Source organism: Triturus cristatus, chromosome 3_2 (genome assembly GCF_964204655.1).
Source record: "Triturus cristatus chromosome 3_2, aTriCri1.1, whole genome shotgun sequence".
Taxonomy (NCBI): Eukaryota; Metazoa; Chordata; class Amphibia; order Caudata; family Salamandridae; genus Triturus; species Triturus cristatus.
Window position 1 is genome coordinate 329973760 of NC_140584.1, and position 18780 is coordinate 329992539.

General features: G+C 46.6%; 1 protein-coding gene across 2 annotated transcripts in view; it reads left to right on the forward strand.

The window, feature by feature from the left end:
• The window catches only part of LOC146857293 (uromodulin-like), a 331179-nt gene extending 315333 nt beyond the window's left edge, over positions 1–15846 (forward strand). For both annotated transcript variants that reach the window (XM_085647791.1, XM_085647792.1), the window contains 2 exons: positions 12399–12425; positions 14141–15846. In XM_085647791.1, coding sequence (XP_085503917.1) covers positions 12399–12425; positions 14141–14202 — 89 coding nt within the window. In that variant the 3' untranslated portion in view covers positions 14203–15846. The remainder of the gene's footprint in view (positions 1–12398; positions 12426–14140) is intronic.
• Positions 15847–18780: the final 2934 nt, after the last annotated feature.

An 18780-nucleotide genomic window follows, 5' to 3' on the forward strand; every position in this document is an offset into this window, starting at 1 on the left:
CTGGGATCCATCAGCAGGGACAAGTATCAAGGGTGGGTTTATGGACCCCACTCCAGGCACAAGTTTCCACCCCTGCTGCTTCACTCCTTCCTCCTTCACTGTTGTGCTCCTCTCTCTTCACCAGTCAGGTGCCAACTGCCAGCTCCAACTGCCAACTGCCTCTCTTATCCTCCCAACATTCTAAACGGTTTCCAACTGTCACACAGTTCTGGAATCTCCTGGAAGGTTCTGGAAGGTGCTGGTAGGTTCCAGTGGATGCTGGTGATGTCACAGGAGGCCACCATTTTGTGCTTCAGGCCCTCAGACAGAAGTTTCAGGGGTAGCTAAAATGGCTCCCTGAATCTGTAGCAACACTAAAAAGTCTGGTGGTTCCCAAAAAGGAAAAATTCAAACAGGGTTTGAGGCAAAAGTGGGACAAAATAAATAATGATGAGGAGGGACCACCCAAAGGGCTGACAGGTCTAACACGCGTCCCCCCCAGCTGAAAGTGGGGAGAGCTACCCAACCCCTTGGGAGTTCTCATCACTAAGGCGGAAATACCTTGAGAGACCGTCTGCATTGGCGTGGTCCACTCCAGGCCGATGTTCCACCTGAAAGTCCATCCCCTGTAGGGAAATAGACCACCTCAATAACTTGGGATTCTCCCCCTTCATCTGCATCAGCCAGCGAAGGGGTCTGTGGTCGGTCTGAACTAGGAAGTGCGTTCCAAACAGGTATGGCCGCAACTTCTTCAGAGCCCATACCACTGCAAAGGCTTCACGCTCTATTGCACTCCACTTCTGTTCCCTGGGAAGTAGTCTCCTGGATAGGAAGACCACGGGTTGATCCAGACCCTCTTCGTTGAGTTGCGATAACACTGCCCCAATGCCATGTTCTGATGCATCTGTCTGGACAATGAACTTCTTGGAAAAGTCTGGGGCCCGTAAGACCGGGGCCTCGCACATGGCTTTCTTCAATTTCTCAAAGGCTTGCTGACAAGCCTCCGTCCAGACTACCCGTCGAGGTTGTTTCTTGGACGTGAGCTCTGTGAGAGGGGCTACGATGGTACCGTACCCCTTCACGAAGCGGCGATAGTAACCCGTGAGGCCCAAAAATGCTCGGACCTCAGTCTGTGTCTTGGGGGGTTCCCAGGCCATGATGGCCTCGATCTTCGCCTGGAGGGGCTGCACCGTTCCCCTACCCACCAAGTGTCCAAGGTACACTACCGACCCCTGCCCGATCTGGCACTTGCTGGCCTTGATCGTCAATCCAGCTTGTCTCAGGGCCTGGAGAACAGCTTGCAGGTGACGCAAGTGATCCTCCCAGCTGTTACTGAAGACGGCTATGTCATCCAGATAAGCAGCAGAGAAACTCTCCATTCCGGTGAGGATCTGGTTTACCAGGCGCTGAAACGTGGCAGGTGCGTTCTTGAGCCCAAAGGGCATCACACAGAACTGGTAGTGGCCATTGGGCGTGGAGAAGGCTGACCTTTCCCTTGCTCCATCAGTCAACGAGATCTGCCAGTACCCCGAAGTAAGGTCAAAGGTACTTAGATATTGGGCAGCTCCCAGCCGGTCAATCAATTCATCCGCCCTAGGGATCGGATGTGCATCAGTCCTTGTCACTGAATTCAGTCCCCGGTAGTCCACACAGAACCTCAGTTCTGGTTGGGCACCCGGTGGTGCAGCTTTTGGTACTAACACCACCGGACTGGACCAGGGGCTGCTAGAAGGTTCAACCACTCCTAGCTCCAGCATCTTAGTGACTTCACTATGAATGCTGGCCTTCACCTTGTCTGACATCCGGTAGATCTTGGACTTCACAGGTGGGCTGTCTCCTGTGTCCACGTCATGGACGCACAGGTGAGTCCTACCTGGGACAAGGGAGAACAACGAAGAGTACTGCCCCAGGACCTGGCGACAGTCCTCCTGCTGTTCAGGAGTTAGAGATGGGGAGAGAATCACTCCCTCCACCGACCCATCCTTTTCCTGAGACGCAAACAGATCAGGGAGAGGCTCGCTTTCCACGTCCTCTCCTCCGTCAGTCACCATCATCAAGATGACTTCGGGCCTCTCGTGGTGGGGTTTGAGGCGGTTGGCATGCAGCACCCGCAGGGGCTGACGAGGGGTCTTCAGGTCCACCAAGTAGGTAGCCTTACCCTTCTTCTCCAACACCTCAAAGGGTCCTGACCAGCGATCCTGGAGGGCACTAAGCTCTCCTGGTTCGATCACCCACACCTTCTGGCCAGGCTCCAACTCCACCGGGTGAGCGTTGTGGTCATACCACGCCTTCATCACTGCTTGGCTGGCTTCCAAGTTGTCAGAAGCTTGCTTCCACAACTTAGCCATTTGGCTCCGGAAGGCCAGCATGTAGCTCACCACATCCTGGGGGAGCTTTCTGGGAGTTCTTTCCCATCCGTCTCTCACCAGGTTAAGAGGTCCGCGTACAGGGTGCCCATACAGAAGCTCGAAGGGGCTGAAGCCCACTCCCTTCTGTGGCACTTCCCTGTAAGAAAAGAGTAAACAGGGTAGGAGGACGTCCCATTTCCTCCGCAGGCTTTCAGGCAGACTTCTGATCATGCCTTTCAAGGTTTTATTAAACCTCTCCACCAGACCATTTGTCTGGGGGTGGTAAGGAGTTGTGAACCGGTAGGTCACTCCACACTCCTTCCACATCGCCCGCATATATGCTGACATGAAGTTGGTCCCCCTGTCGGACACAACTTCCTTGGGAAAACCCACTCGGGTAAAGATTCCCATCAGGGCCCTAGCCACAACAGGTGCTGTTATGGTCCTCAGAGGTATTGCCTCTGGGTACCGTGTGGCATGATCCACCAGAACCAGGATAAACCTGTGACCAGCTGTAGCCGGCGGATCTAATGGACCCACAATGTCGATGCCCACCCTTTCAAAGGGGGTGCTAACGACAGGAAGTGGTTCCAGGGGAGCTTTCAGCTTCACCCCTGTTTTCCCACTGGCTTGGCAAGACACACATGTCCGGCAGTAGGTATCGGACGACACTTTCATCTGAGGCCAATAAAAGTGTGGGACAAGACGGGCGAAGGTCTTGTCTTGCCCCAGGTGTCCTGCCAATGGTATCTCGTGAGCCAACTCTAAAAGGAAGGCTCGATAACGTTGAGGGACTACCAAGGCTCGTGACGATCCATGTAGGGGTGCCTTGGGTTCACTGTAGAGGAGGCCATCCTCCCAGTAAACACTGTAGTTCCCTTCAACGTTCCCTGCTGCCTGGGCTTCGGCCTGTCGCCTCAGCCCCTCAAGGGTAGGGCACTCCCTCTGGCCCTGGCAGAATTCCTCCCTGGACGGGCCTCCCTCCACGTGCCACTCGGCCGGGATGGGTAGGTCCTCCAGGTTGGTAACGTCCCCCACCGCAGACTCCTGGTCCACCACCTCCGGTGGCCTATCCGTCCTACGGGGTGGGGACGCCGAGGCAGGCTCCTCCTGTCCTCGGTTCTTCCCTTGACTGGCAGCTGGCTGGGCCTTTGTTCCAGGCTCCAGCCGGAATGAACTCCCTCTTCGGGTAGTCACGGACCTTGTGCTAACACAGGCCCAGTCAGGTGTACCCAGCATCTCGGTATGAGTCCGGTATTCCACCTCCTTCCAAGCGTTGTGCTCCATGTCATTGCCCAGCAGACAATCGACTGGCACGGCAGGGCTTACGGCAACTCGAAGTGAACCTGCAACCCCCCCCCATTCAAAGGGAACCTCAGCCACGGGATAGTGGCCGGTTCTGCCGTCAGCCATCGCGGCTGGGTGGAGTACATCGGGAATTACCTGCTCTGGAGACACCAGTTGGCTACGCACCATAGTCATACTGGCTCCTGTGTCTCTCAGAGCCTCCCCTCTTTGGCCGTTGATGGTGATCCACTGCCCATACTTTGCAGTATTTGCGGGCACCTGGATCTTAGGAACCATCTCCCGTTCTCCCAGGGACACTAAAGTGACTCCCGCCCACTCCCTTCCCTTAGTTAAGGGCATCTCCTCCCCGAGCACTACACTAGCTACTCCGGGGGGCTTTCCTCCAGTGGGAGGGGGTGATCGTTTCTGACACTTCGGATCTCCTTTATAGTGTCCAACGCCACCGCACTCGTAGCAATGGACAACCCTTGGCTGCTGACTCTGGCCAGGATTAGGGTTTCTGGGTGGGTTAGCCTTAGAGGTGAATCCTGTTCCCTTCCCTTGGAAGTTATTTTGGGGGCCTTTGGAGAACTCCTTTTTCTTTTCCCCTCCCTCTTTCTTCTGGGGGGCGCCCTGTCCGGCCTTTTGAGTATCCCCTCCAGTCCCCCTTGTGGACACCCGGGTACTAGCCCAAATGTCCGCCTCCTCAGCAAGCTTCCGGGGACTGGTCAGCTTGCTATCCACCAGGTGTTGCCGCAGTTCAGGGAAACATTTCTCGAGTAGGTGTTCCTTCAATACTAGGTCAAACAGCTCCTCGTAGTTCCTTACTTCACTGCCTTGAATCCAACCTTCCAGTGCCTTCTTTGCATAGTCCAGAAAGTCCACCCAATTCTGTGTGCCCAGTTTGTGACTACCCCTGAACTTCTGTCTGTACTTTTCCGGAGTTAGTCCAAACTTTCTGATGAGCGCCAGTTTCATGGTGGGGTAGTGGGTTTGCTCCTCCTCTTCGAGGGCCAATAAAGCATCCCTACCAGCTGGAGGCATGTACTTATACAATCCCCCTCCCCAATACTTCACTGGAACCCCATGGGCCCTCAATGAGACCTCATAGGCTGCTAGCCACTTGGCGATGTCGTCACCCGCCCCATAGCTCGCTACAATGTCCTTTGGCAGGTAAGGTTTGGATTCCCTGGTGGACTCTTGGATCTGGCTGCCACCATTGGGAATAGGTTGTGCCCCGATTCGCAAAATCTGAAGATCTATTTCTTTCAGGCGCAATTCATGGGCCATCCTCTGCTCCTCTTTCTCCTTTTCCAGCCTTGCTAAGTCCCATGTGAGCTGTCTCTTCTCTCTCCGGTCTGCTAACTCCACTTCGGATAAGCCCCCACTAGAGACAGTGCTGCCCTTCCTAGAAAGTGTCCTGGGCCCTGCGGACAGGTTCCCCACCTCAGGTTGGTACATCTCAGCCCCCTCGGGGTCAGGCTCTCCATCCCTGTCTTCTTCCTCAGCCTTGCTTTCCCTGCGTGCCTCCCCCCAAGCCCTTAAGCTGGTTTGAAGTGCACCCTTCTTTGCTCCTGGGGGACAGTACACCCCCTCTCGCTGGCAAAACTCCCTGAGTTGGGCCACAGTGTACGTGTCTAGATTTTCAAGAACAAACTCCATCTTGCCCACTCAGGTTAGAGGACAGGTTTTGTGTAGTAACAATGCAGGGGGGTACCTTTAGTAATACCTCCTCCCACCACCAGAGTAAATTTGGAAAAAACAAAAACCCACAATTAGGAAGGCCGCTGTGAGAAAACTCCCGGTGTAGGCCTATGGACTACCCACAGTTATTGTTAAGTATATGTAGGCACAGCTCTATCCCACCACTGAACACCAATTTATGTTGGAAACAGCCCACTCCCACTCCGCAGGGTGGTGGTGGACTCCCCGAACACACTGTGGTAGCTTGGCTCGAGTGGTCAGGAAACAGGCGCAGTGCTAAGCATACAATATACCCATACAATAACCATGCGTGCATCCGTTCCAAAAACGACTCTACACCGTAAAAATTATGAAAATATTCTTCTTTATCTTTTTCTCTTAGTTGCTGATTGGAAAAATAAATAGGTCAATCACAATATACAAGTTTCAATTAGTGCAGGTCAAATAAATATTGGCTGTTTGATGAAATAAATAGGGGTGATCATAAATAACAGGGCATAAATACAAGTGCAATATATACAGACAATTAAATACTTTGAGGCAATAAATACTGTACCAATAAATATTGTACACCAACAAGTCCTGTGGACCTATAAATATAGTGCAGCAATAAATAGGTAAAAAACTCAATAAATACAGTATCCCCAATAAATAATTAACAGTATACAGCAACACTCATATGATCAGATGACACTTCACTTCTTAAGGGCTGATTTGGCCCAGGCACAGCTTGTAGGGTTGTGGAAGGCTTGAGGGGGGCTACTCCCTGGCTGGGACAAGGCTGAGGCCTAAGCTGAGGTAGATCAAAGGGGGGAATACCAATGCCCTGGCTTTCCTTCTCCACACAACCTCTCTAGGTTAGTCCCAGTTCACCCCAGGCACAGTCAGGTGGGTTTCAGCACCTCCCTAGCCCCTTAGAGTAGTCTCTCAGGTCTCCACAGGGCCTTAGGCGCCCTCTACTCCACTTACTGCCCTTTTCTGATGTTCCGACGCCGCTGGAGTCGTGTCGACGCCGTGAGGCGGTTCCGGTTCGGTCTCGGCGGCCTCGGCACAATGTCAGTTCTTTGACGACGCCGGCAGGCGGCTCCGGTCCGATGTCGGTGGCCTCGGTTCGATCTCGACCTCCGATTCGACGGCGTCGGGCAGTCTCTTCACGAAGTCGACTTCGGGCGGCTCCGGTCCGATGGCGCTCTCGGCTCCGATGACGTCGGCCGGCCTGGCCTCGCTGTCGACTTCCGGCGACTCCGGGGTGCGATCCTCACCCCCGACCTCCGGTGTTCCTCCTCACAGGTTCCGGGCGACTCCGGAGTGCGATCCTCACTCCCGACCTCCGGTGCTCCTCTACCTCGGTCTCCGACGACTCCGGAGGGCGGACTTCACTCCTCCGATGACGCCGCTCGCTCGACCTCGGTTCACTTCCTTCTCGACCCTTGGTATTCCTCTCGACCTCCGCCGGCGCCCTCTTACGACCTCAGGCGGCTCCGGGTACGACGTCTGCTACCTCAGTCAGCGCCGCTTCTCCACCTCGGGCTCCAGGTCTTCGGCTACTCGACGCCAGGCTCCAGGGAAACCAGTTCTCAGGTCAGAATCTTGCTGCTTTCTTGGTTCTAAGGCCTGTTCCTGCTGTCCAGGTCCTTAGAATGGTTTTCTTCTGACTTCTTCCCACACAGGGCTATAGGCTGGGATCCATCAGTAGGGACAAGTATCAAGGGTGGGTTTATGGACCCCACTCCAGGCACAAGTTTCCACCCCTGCTGCTTCACTCCTTCCTCCTTCACTGTTGTGCTCCTCTCTCTTCACCAGTCAGGTGCCAACTGCCAGCTCCAACTGCCAACTGCCTCTCTTATCCTCCCAACATTCTAAACGGTTTCCAACTGTCACACAGTTCTGGAATCTCCTGGAAGGTTCTGGAAGGTGCTGGTAGGTTCCAGTGGATGCTGGTGATGTCACAGGAGGCCACCATTTTGTGCTTCAGGCCCTCAGACAGAAGTTTCAGGGGTAGCTAAAATGGCTCCCTGAATCTGTAGCAACACTAAAAAGTCTGGTGGTTCCCAAAAAGGAAAAATTCAAACAGGGTTTGAGGCAAAAGTGGGACAAAATAAATAATGATGAGGAGGGACCACCCAAAGGGCTGACAGGTCTAACAGTGGGTATTCCAATTACTTCAAAAGTAAAGAAATAGAAAAAACATGCTTTTCTATTTCTTTACTTTTGAAGCAATCACAGCACTCGCGCCTTAGCTTAAGATGTTTGAAGCTAAACCATGGATGCCACCATTGTAAGCAAATGACATAAACAGAAAAAAACGGCATGCGGCATTCGGATCCCCAAATAACAAAATAAAAGCGCAGCTGCCATTGTTGGAGCCAAGGCATGCCAGACTTGTTAAATTAATAAATAATAATTTTTGAAAAGTATTACAGCCTCAAGCACTATTTTCTTAAATGGTTTTCTCCTACCATCTGTTGCAGGCAGGAAAAAAACACTTAAGAAAATAGTGCTTGATGCTACAATTAGAACATCTAGAGTAACAACACATGTAACAGGAGGTCTCCTCATGGGAGGGTACAAGAAGAGAAAAGGCGGTGCCAAGGAGGGATTGCTAAGCCTATTGACCAATGAAAAGCCACCATTTACAAAGGACAGTGACAAAAGCCAATTATAAAGATGAGCAGAAAGTGGTCGGAGCTTCATGTCTATACCCTGAATGCAGCATGTCTCGAAGAGGCAGCGCAAACGCTGCCTAAGCAATACCTAGAAATGATCTAAAGACTATGTATACGGATCTTAGCATCAGGCACACAAACCACCTAAACTACCAAGTGGGATTGCAGCCTGTGACCTGTAAGTAGCAGGCTCCTTTAATAGCATCCCCATAATGCGAGGGAACAAATGTAACCAAGTAATTCTTGTACAGCACATCCAGCCCTGAAAGCAGCATGCTGGCATCCAGCCCAAACAAGATTTTTTCTGTGTGCTGTATATGGCTAGACTTGCCCTGGATCACATGTACTGCTGTTGCAAGGATTCTGCACATACACAGAACTATGCACAGCAAACCAGGACTTCGGTGTATTGTGATGTACCAAAACCACGCCTCAGTGCCCAGAACCCCTATCCGGCTGGCTATAGTATCCCATTCGTTCTCCGTACTACAGTGGAGCTACCAATGATTGGATATCCTAGAACATGTGACTCAGGGCCTCTCAGAATTTGTGGGAACAAGACACTCTTTCGCTTAGATACTCATACTTGTTCACAATGTGAGTAACCAGAGACACTGTATAGTTTAAAATGTTTATTTCAACTAACATGCTCTGTAATGCAGTACACGTACTAACATTAGCAAAGAAATGCATAAAAACAATATAATCAGCATGGTTACAATTCCATATAATTAGAACGGGGACAGCATATTATGATGACAGTGGATGAAGCCTTATAGCGCTTTACCACCCTCCCCGTGCTAGAAGCATTGTTTAATGTGTAAGTGGAAGACCTCTGGGCTTGGACAGCGGAACCCCCTACCTTAAGTCTTAGATGATAGGATTTACATCTCCGGACAAGCACAGCTCTTCCTCTGGAAAGGTTTTCTCCAAGTGTTGTTAACTTGCACCTTGGGCCATTTAAAAACACCCGAAAAGTCAGTAGCGCAGCTGTGTTCCATGTTATGTCTATATGTGTGTGGAACGGCCCAAAGCCGATTAACCAGTGAAGTTGTTTTCTGGCCTTGAACATGATGTACAGACGAGAACTCAGAGCACAACAGAAATAGTGAAAAGCAGACAGTTCCCATGTGAAGCAGCACAAGCAAGAGTGTTTACGGGAACCAAGGGATGTAGTGTCGTGTGCATAAGCGGCAAGATGGCGGTGATGCAAAGCACAAACTAATGCTAACTTAGCAACGTCCGCTGGCACCCCTAAACCCGCACGACACTGTGTCACATGAATGATGAGAGTATAATCACATTCCCTGGAAATTACTTCTATATTGAATTGTTTCTTGTCTTCGTCTTTGCCCTCAGGGCAGCAGGAGGTTTGGCAGACTCTGAAAGGTGCATTCACTATTCTGACTCCAGTTCTAGTCTTAGAATATTTAGGGAACAAGCAACATCCCCCAAAATAGTCCAGGAGGCTTAGTTACTATTCTTACTTCTGTCATGGGGTATTCTGGGGAAAGGTGAAAAAAGTAAAAAAAGGTTGATAAGTAGTGATTTGTACAGCTGTGAAGTGCTGCCCAGGGGTGCAGCTGAAAGCAAAAAATAAGACTAGTGAAATATGGTACTTAACCATCACCAGTGGATGTCAACAGTAACCCAGCTGAGATTGACGCAAATCTTGTCCTGTCACCCGTTTTATTTTTTCTCACACAATAACAAATATCATGATGGTGCACTGATTTAATTAACCCTTGCATTTTTTATACGTATCTGAAAGCATTTGTAATTTTACACATCTGGATATCTTTTTTCTATTGGTGATGTGGCCCCTCGAAATGTCACATTCACCCTGCTGAGACCTCACCTGTAAAGTATACAGTAGTAAAATAACCTTCTTAACACTGGTTAAACCTTTACCCCTTCATAACTACTGTCCCTTGGCTCTCCACACTGCTGTATTGGAGAAGCAATACATATTTTAAGATCCCCTGTAAAAGGAGATGTGGAAATTAGGGATGTGAGGCAAGGGCTGGTGGACTGTAAGGCCATGGACAATGGCTTGTTGAAAGATTTGTATTTATTTATATGCTTGCTAACATGTCCATAAGCAACTCATGCTAATGTTCCTTAGTTTGCTCCATTTCCAAGAAGATACCTCAGTGATTAAAATAAACTTCTCAGAGGGACAGAAGAAAACTCAGTGATCTTTGTTCCTCATGGGCCAAAATGAATGGGGTTTATTGTTCCTTGCTCCTGGTGGCATGCATTTGCCACCAGGAATGTTTGTTTAGGCCCTTCTAACCTTTGACATTTTGGTTGTTACTTACTTGTTTATTTCTAACAGCCCCTGGGTGCTGCTACTTTCTTTTGTTAGCAGCAGTTGGCTATAAGATGTAGGACCGGCCCTCCTGTCGTAGCTCTTGGCGATCTCCGGAGCTGGGGTCTTCCTGCAGCTGCACCTCATGTTCCTCAGTCAGATCACTCTAATTTCCTGCACTCCCAGAGCACCCACAATGTACATGAAAACACTGAATGAAAAAGCATTATTGCCGCGTATCTTGCACAACATTTTAGTTGATACTAGACCCTGACCCATCTAACTTGAGGAAGACCTATATTCCAAAAGAGTCCTTTTGGAACTAAATTATTAAAGACTTGGGGGCATATTATCAAGCCAGGCGATAAAATTATCGCCGCTTTAGCGGCAGAAAACTGGCGCTAAAGCGGCGATAATGGGCTTGATAATATGCACTTGAGAATTCCAATTGAAGCCCATGTTAAATGTGAAGGACGTCTAACATGGGCTTCAATTGGAATTCCATAGTGCATATTATCAAGCCCATTATCGCAGTTTGAGCGGCAGTTTTCTGCTGCTACAGCGGCGATAATTTTATCGCCTGGCTTGATAATATGCCCCTTGGTTGTGCTATTCCTGTATTTACATCAATTAGGGCCAGATGATCGTACCTTCAGAATAACGATTGCCAAATAGCGATTTGTTTTCGAATCGCTATTTGGTAATCGGTATTCTAGATGTATGAAATGTTGATTTCCTAATTTGTGATTCCTAGTGGGTCACGAATCGACCCACCTCATGAATATTAATTCGCTAGCTTCCAATTTGTGACCCATTAGGTTTTGCAGCCACCACCAGGATGGTGGCCTGTTGAGATCTGCAGACCACCATGTCTGTGATTGCTTGTTAGTTTCAGCAGGAGCAACCCACCTTTTCATCCTTCTATGGAAGTGGCTCTGAAACCAGTGCTTCTACTACCACTACTTCTAGTATTGATAATAATAATAATTATAATAATAATACTACATCCTCAATTGGGTTTCTTTTTTACTTGTTCGAAGTGGCTAGCAGTCTATCGGAATTTAATCCTTACCCCACTCCCACTATGCTCTCTTCAGCAACAGAAACACCTGCCTTCCAATCCTAGGAAGCTGGAACGAAGGCCAGTGGGGTTAAAAGAGGAACAGGTTCTAATTCCCACTTGAAATGTGCTGGACAGAGTGCATATTTAGATAGACAAAGATATAAAATACACAAAATATGCAAATTATATTAAAACGGGATGGCAGCTCTAGTGTAGCTTGGTTTATTTATGGACGTACCAGAGAATATGTACGACTTGCTTCTGGACATTTTAGGGGGTATAGACCTGATTTTCTTAGAGCGATGAGTGTTTTGTATATGGCTCCTCTCTGGATTGGCAGGTTTCTGAAGAAGTATAAGTATATATGCATATTGGTTATTAGAAGGAGTACGCGAAAAACAATGAAATGACAAAGCTTTGTGGTGATGAAACAATGTAGAAAATTGTATTTTCATTACACTGCAATAGTGTGTGAGTTGTGGTTTCCAAACAATTGACAATTTTGGGGTGGTGGAGGGTGTGGAAAGCACTTGTGTCGGAGCTCTAGGCAAGGATACCTGTCGCAGTGTGGTAGAAGAAAATGGCTGCGGTGTACCTTGCGGGGAGGGGGCATGAGCCCTTCCTCAGTTTTTGTGAGGCTAGGTGTGTACTGGCAGAAAGCTCCATATTTTGAGCAGGTATCACAGACCCACTGTGTAAGTGGTGCACAAAGTTCTCTCTTTCAATTAAATGCAAGAATCTTGCTAGGTGAGCTATGGCAGTCCTAAACTAGTAAGTCGAGAGATTTAATCGCTGGGTATGAAAACAAGGGCTGCACCAGCACCTTCAAAATAACCAGCTTCACAACATATAACTGGTGAAACTTATCAAGTGGAGACTTGTCTGCCACCAGCCTCTACTCAGCAAGGTGCCTCCCAAGGCTTCATCATTTCATTCTGTTAGGATCAGATTCAAAGAATAATATATGTTCTAACTAAGGGAGCCTGGCAGAAAGGTCTCCAGAAAATGTCTCTATATAATACTCTGTTTTCACTTTTTAGATCCGATTGATTCCAGTTCACAGACAGGTAATAGCTACAGTTCACTATTTTTTGCTCTCTCTTTGTTGCTTATCTAAGGAATTCCCGGGGTCCAGGATATGGTCGGGCGTTAGTCAGAATACTGTTATGGTAGCACAGTCACCATAGGCAACACCTTACTTACCTCTTTAACCAGGAACAACCAGTTTCTCCAGTTTTTCTCTCTTTCCTCCTTTCTGTCCATAGCACTCTCCCTCATCTTGCCAACCACTCACTATTCTTTTCCCTTCTGCTCATCCACCTTGCCATTCCCTCTTTGCCTGCCCCACTTCTTTTGGCCCCTCCCACTGTGGCATAGCAAAGGAGCCTTACGCCCTAAATCAAGCTAGGAAAATGGCCCAGGTGGCGCCTGTTTGAGAAGCAAACGATAGGGATAAATGGCCAACAGAGGGTCCTTGCATCCCAGTGAACCTGTTACACTGATGAGAGCTCTACCTCTGCCCACGAAGTGTGTCATTTTGTATCTCTCCCTTCATGCTAAGTCTGTCTCTCCCAATTGACATTGCCTCTCTCTTAGCCTATCCCGCCAACCTCCACCATCATCAACTGTGTCTCTCTCTTTCTTCACCTATCCTTCTGCCTTGGCCTCCAAAAGGGCGTATTACCCTCCTCCTTGACTCCTCTGCACACTCACCTTTCCTCTGCCTACCCACTCCCCTTAGGCTACCTTTTAAATCTTCCCCCTCCTCTGAGCATCACCTTCCCATAAATCTGCCATACTGCTGATTAGATGCTTACTTTGGTCTACATTCAGCTTTAAAGAATTCTTGCAATCATAGACTGCATAGATGATGGAGAGAGAGCCCTTCATAGTGGTTAATTTGCAAAAGAATAAGTGCTGAGGCCCAATGTTTTGCTTAGAAGCCCGTGGCCGGCACAACTGAATTTCAAACTCCTCATACCAAGGCTGCATAGTCCTGATACCACCTCATCTCTCTTTCACCTGCCACCAGACACTCCCTGCCCCTTCATCTTACTCCTGCAGGTTCCTGCTTTCTCCCTTTGTCACTTTTTTTTCTTTCTCTTTCTTTTTTGTGTTTTTCTCTCTCTTGCCCTGGGTCAAAGTCTGATGAGGAAAAAGAAGTGCTGGTCCCCAAAAATGAGTGCTGGTCGACCCCACCTGCGACCACTGACTCAAATTAGGCACTGCCCTTCCAACACAAAAAGAGTCACAAAGGTATTAAAAAAAGAGACTCGAGACATAGTCAAGGGATTGGGCATCTTAGAATGGGAGTATTTCCTTTTATATTAATGGCTATCCTGCATGAAAGAGTTTGAATCAGAAAAAAATGTCTTTAGTTTATGTTCCTATTTTCAAAATTAATCTATAATATATGTTCTTTTTAATTTCAATCTTTTATAATGATAAGTCATTCTTCTAATTTGTAACCCTTTTGATATTTTTGGGAGTAGATTATTCTGATATGCCTTTCTTTTCAAGGTGGATTGCGCTAATTTTAGATTTCTGACCTGGTAACTCTCCCCATATCGTCTCACTCGTTTTGTCTCCTATGCTTCTCTTTTCGATGTCTCACTTTTTGCTCTGTTTTTTTGTCTCGTTGGCTGCAGTGCAGGGCCAGCTTCTCTGAGCACTGCAGACTGGGCTCATGGGTGCTGGGCTTGGGTGTTTTGAGAGGTTTCTATGATTTGTCGATCAGAGAACTACCCATCCCTCATCAGCCATGTTCTTTCTTTGCTTCCAGCTGTCGCCTCGACTGTGCTTGGGAGCTCTCTGCTGATGCTACTGAGCCTCCAACTGATGTGAGCAAAGAAGCGAGGACTGACCACACAACGAGGACTGGTCACCTGAGTGGGATGCGGGTAGTTTAATAATCAAGGAGCTGCAGCAACCTATTATCACCCAGGGAAGCACAAAAGGGTTTTGCAATCTCTTTTTTCAGATTTATTATTCATCCCTCTATTTTTTGAAAATTCTGTTAGATTCCGAAGAATGTTATAATAGTGGGTAAAAGAAAAAGTAATTAAACAAATATATGCTACATACTCAACATCTGGGTATCCTTGTCAGGGCAGACTCTTGTAGACTAGTTCATACTAGCCACTAACCTCTACTCAGAAGTCACATTCTCAGAAGTGCCTTTGGAAGAAAATGAGCCACTGCTCATAACTTAGTAAATGTGGCAAAGAAAAACTGACTTTTTTTTGCTGACTCAACAATGACTAAGGACTGGGCAGAGTATGGCCCGTCCTACTTCATGATCTGTACTTTAGAACTAGCACTTAATCCACCATTTCACAATGCACGTGTCCCATGCCTTCCTTCTTGCCTTCATCCTTCTACCACCTATAACTGTGGCCTGAATTGCATCATATACCTGCTGCAAACTCTTGTCTTGGTGGCATCCCAATTTGTTTTGCACTGGAGCAAGAATTTGATGTGCATATGCTCGCCACAACTTCCTGCCTAGATGTAAGATGTGTTGACCTGCACTAAGGAGCAAAGTGCTATTTGGATTTATGTCAGAAGATCAATAACCCAAAATTAGTTTTACATAAATTTGCGGCCTAAATATAATTTTTAAAAGTAGATTTTCTACTGATAATGCCAATGATGAGATACTCTTCCACACAATATTTATGAGACAAAGTTTTATCAGATGGTAGTTAGGTAGCGATATTCTAGTACCAAACCTGAAATTTGAAGAACATGGCCTCAACATGCAGCAAGGATGCAGCTACACAGAGTAACTGATTTCAGTAGCTCTTATGGCTCTAGTGTAACAGCAACTCCTATCTGATGTAGCTCTCAGGGGAGAGGAGTTGGCCTAACAGTTAGGGCGCTCAACCTCTGACCTGGGGATTCTGGGCAAATCACTTAATCTCCCCGTGCCTAACAAGAATGAATGTGTCTCCTCATGTAACGTAACTGGTGCTATGTAAAGCTCTCTGATACCTGATTGGATTCGGGTCAAGTTCGCGCTATATAAAACTCTGCAAATACAAAAAAAAAATACAAACGATGACCCAGAGACTGGCTAGAGTGTATGACGCTTAAGAGGGCAGACACAGAGTCACTAGATTACACTCAATAGATATCACATGACAAAAATATTGCAACCACTACATCGACTAATAAGTCTAGGTTAGTAGATGTGGAGTTAAGAATGGTAAATATATATTTGCCCTGTGATGCAGTGGAAGGCGATATAGCATTATCAACCTCGATATTGTGGTATACAGCTGTAAGTCTGGGAATGGATAGCAAGTATAAGCCTAGACGTGTTCACTTGCTGTCAGGATCTATCTACTATAAAGGGTATTGAATTAAGTCAATGTCTTGGTTCTTTGCTGATGACCTGCAGAGATGCACTTTTCTGTTTGATTTTCAATTCTTTTTTTAAGAATTATAGCTCAACAAAACTGTTTAAAATAAACCAACATAAAATAACATGTCTGTGTCCTCGTGTCAATTCATTCCTAATATAGAGATGGCATATAGGCAGGTAATTCAGTTGAAATATAAGGAGACTACTTATGCAAAAGGTGGTTGTTCGAATGAGTTGAACGTTTGAACATTCATTACTGTGCAGTAAAGCCCCATCAGTATTGGGCAAATCCAAGTTAATCCCCTCAGAATGAGGGATACCTTTGCAGCCATGGAATTATCATGGTATTCCCTATTCTGACCAGTTTAAAGAGCAAAGTTTCACCTGCTCCATGCAGGTAGTAAATGTATGTGCCAGCTTCTATGTGGAGGAGGGAGTAAGGAGGAATAGGGAGAGTGAGGAGGGAAGAGGACTAAAGTTCTGGCAAAGAAAAAGGTTGGTCAGGGATGCATTCCGAGTCCAGACTGCTGTTGCAGCTGAAGCCTCAAGTGATTATACCAGCCAGTATTTCCACCCAGTAAAAATTAGTCAGATGATCCTACACCAAAAGAAACTGGTTGCAGTAACAATAGGTCAGTCATGATCAGGCGAACAGAATTACACACATGAATTCTGCCCTGCACGACTGCGCAATACAGATTTTCTTTTTGAGCAGCAAGATAGTGCATCTGTGGGACGTAATATAAAACATCCTTCTTTTCAATGAGTAGGAAGAAATTAGATCACAAAGGTTTGAAATTAAAGTTATTGGTTAATAAACAAAGGCTGCAGACCTTTAATACTTGTCACTTAAAGATGAGTTTAAGAAAGCAACACTCTAAATCAAATAAAGCACAGACTATGGTGTAGTATCTTGCGAGTTAGAAATGATGGAACCCTTTCAGCTCCTAAGGAACCATGTAGAACTGTGATGTAAGTGTTAGAGCAGAATGCCTTGAAGGCTGGTTTAGAATGTTGAGTTCACAGTTACACGCAGACTAATAAAGATGTGTACACCTACGCGCAGTGTGTGGCCTAGTCATTAGCGGGTACCCGGGCGGAGGAGGACACTACAACTGGCGACGAGTTAAGGGATAAGTAACCCGAAGAGCGACAGTGCTGTGCCAGAGAGTTTGCCATAGTCCAAGTAAACTGCTCATGCGTGCCACGTGTGTTGCCGTCAAAGTACCTAATCGCCGCTTAAAGCTTGTGGGATCAACTCCAGTCGCTGTAAAGAAGTTGAAAACAAAGAAAGCATTGCACAGAAATCTACATATTGGGGAACGAGAACCTGCTGGTCAGACCGTACATCAAGGTAGCATGCTTCTACTCAATATACATTCATATGTAATCCGGAGCGTTAACGCTAAAGGCAGTTACAAATAGGTTGTCAAAGATCAGCTGTTAATAATCACAAAGTGCAAGATAACGTTACAGTTTGAAAGTGGCGAAGACAAAGTGCACACAAAGAGTCGTAAAAGAATAAATCAGTTAGTTACTCACCAGAACCTGAGTAAAGTGACCAGTTACAACCTCAGCACCAAGTGCAGCGACCCAGGCAAAGCACAAGTATTGTGCTTACGACACTGGTGGGTCTTGTCAAGTTGACTGAAGGGCTATGAAGCGGGTCAGAACAGGAACATAGCAGTGGGCGACAATAAGAATGGTTGCAGATATCTGTTAAATACTGAAACGCTGCTTTTCTCATGGAGGCAAAGACTGAGGTCATCTTTTCAAAAGTCATCAAGGATGACCCAGAGGCCAGCACATCTCAAGAGCTTAGAGATGGCTCACACAAACCAATTCAAGATGAACCACCAAGTAAGCTGGAGAGAGCTCCACCATTAATATCAACCACTCCAAGAAATGTTTACAACACTGCTGCTTTCCTGAAACCATCACCACCATTCGATCGTACCAAAAACCAAAATAATGGTGAGAAATGGGCTGTTTGAATAGAGACATTTGATGAATTTACTGATTTACTTGAAGAGACAAATAACAAAAAGATGATCAAGTATCTCAAAAATCTTGCTGGTGTGAAGGAAGTAATAAAGAAAATTCCACAAACTGAGGAAGATGACACATATCATCAAATTAAGGGAGTGTTGAATCTCAAGTTTAACCCAATGCCAAATGTTGATTACAAACGATACATCTTTAACTAAGAACACCAGTAAGTTGGCAAAATTATTGATGAATTTGTGGAGAGACTCGACACACTCATCAGACATTTTGAGCTCAATGAATTTAGTGATGAAGAAACTATGCATCTTAGAGAAATTGAAGGATGCTTTTCAGATTCATTCAGATGACGAATGCTGAGAGAAACTCTCAGTCTGTAGCGAGTGTTAATGGCTGCCAGAGCTGAAGAGCATGCTGATAGACAGGCTGCTGACATGGAGGCACCCAGAACAAATCAATCATGAGCCTGAAAAGTAAGCCAAAACAAAAAACTGAAGGTCACAAAGTGATATCTACTCATAAAAAGAAGTTGTGTTTTTGATGTAGATTCTCCTTTCCACACAAAGGTAAATGTACAGTTCTAGGGCATATCTATAAAGGCTTTGGGAAGGAGAACCATTTTGTGATGGTTTGCAAAGCAAAGAGACAATAGAGTGCCTCACAGTGCGGAAACAAAATCGCCACCAGAACATTCCAGAAGCAACGTTCCACGCACACCCACAAGGACAAGCGGCAACATCAGTTGAGATAAATCAACACAGAATGAAGTTGATCATCATCTAAAACATCATCAAACCGTTCTTTTATATTAGTATCAAGTGAAAGTGATGAAAATTATCGTGCCATGTCGATGCTTACTTTAGAAAAGCATACACATGTTGATTTGGCTGCTTATGAAGAAAAATGTCAGTCAAAGAAAGATTGACCTGCCAAAGCATCAAAGCCATTCGAACATTGTGAGAAGATTACTCTCAAGTAAATGGCTAATTGATTTCTTTCTTTATCAACAGTGGTGCATCGATAAACCTGAGGAAGAAATACAATTAACTATC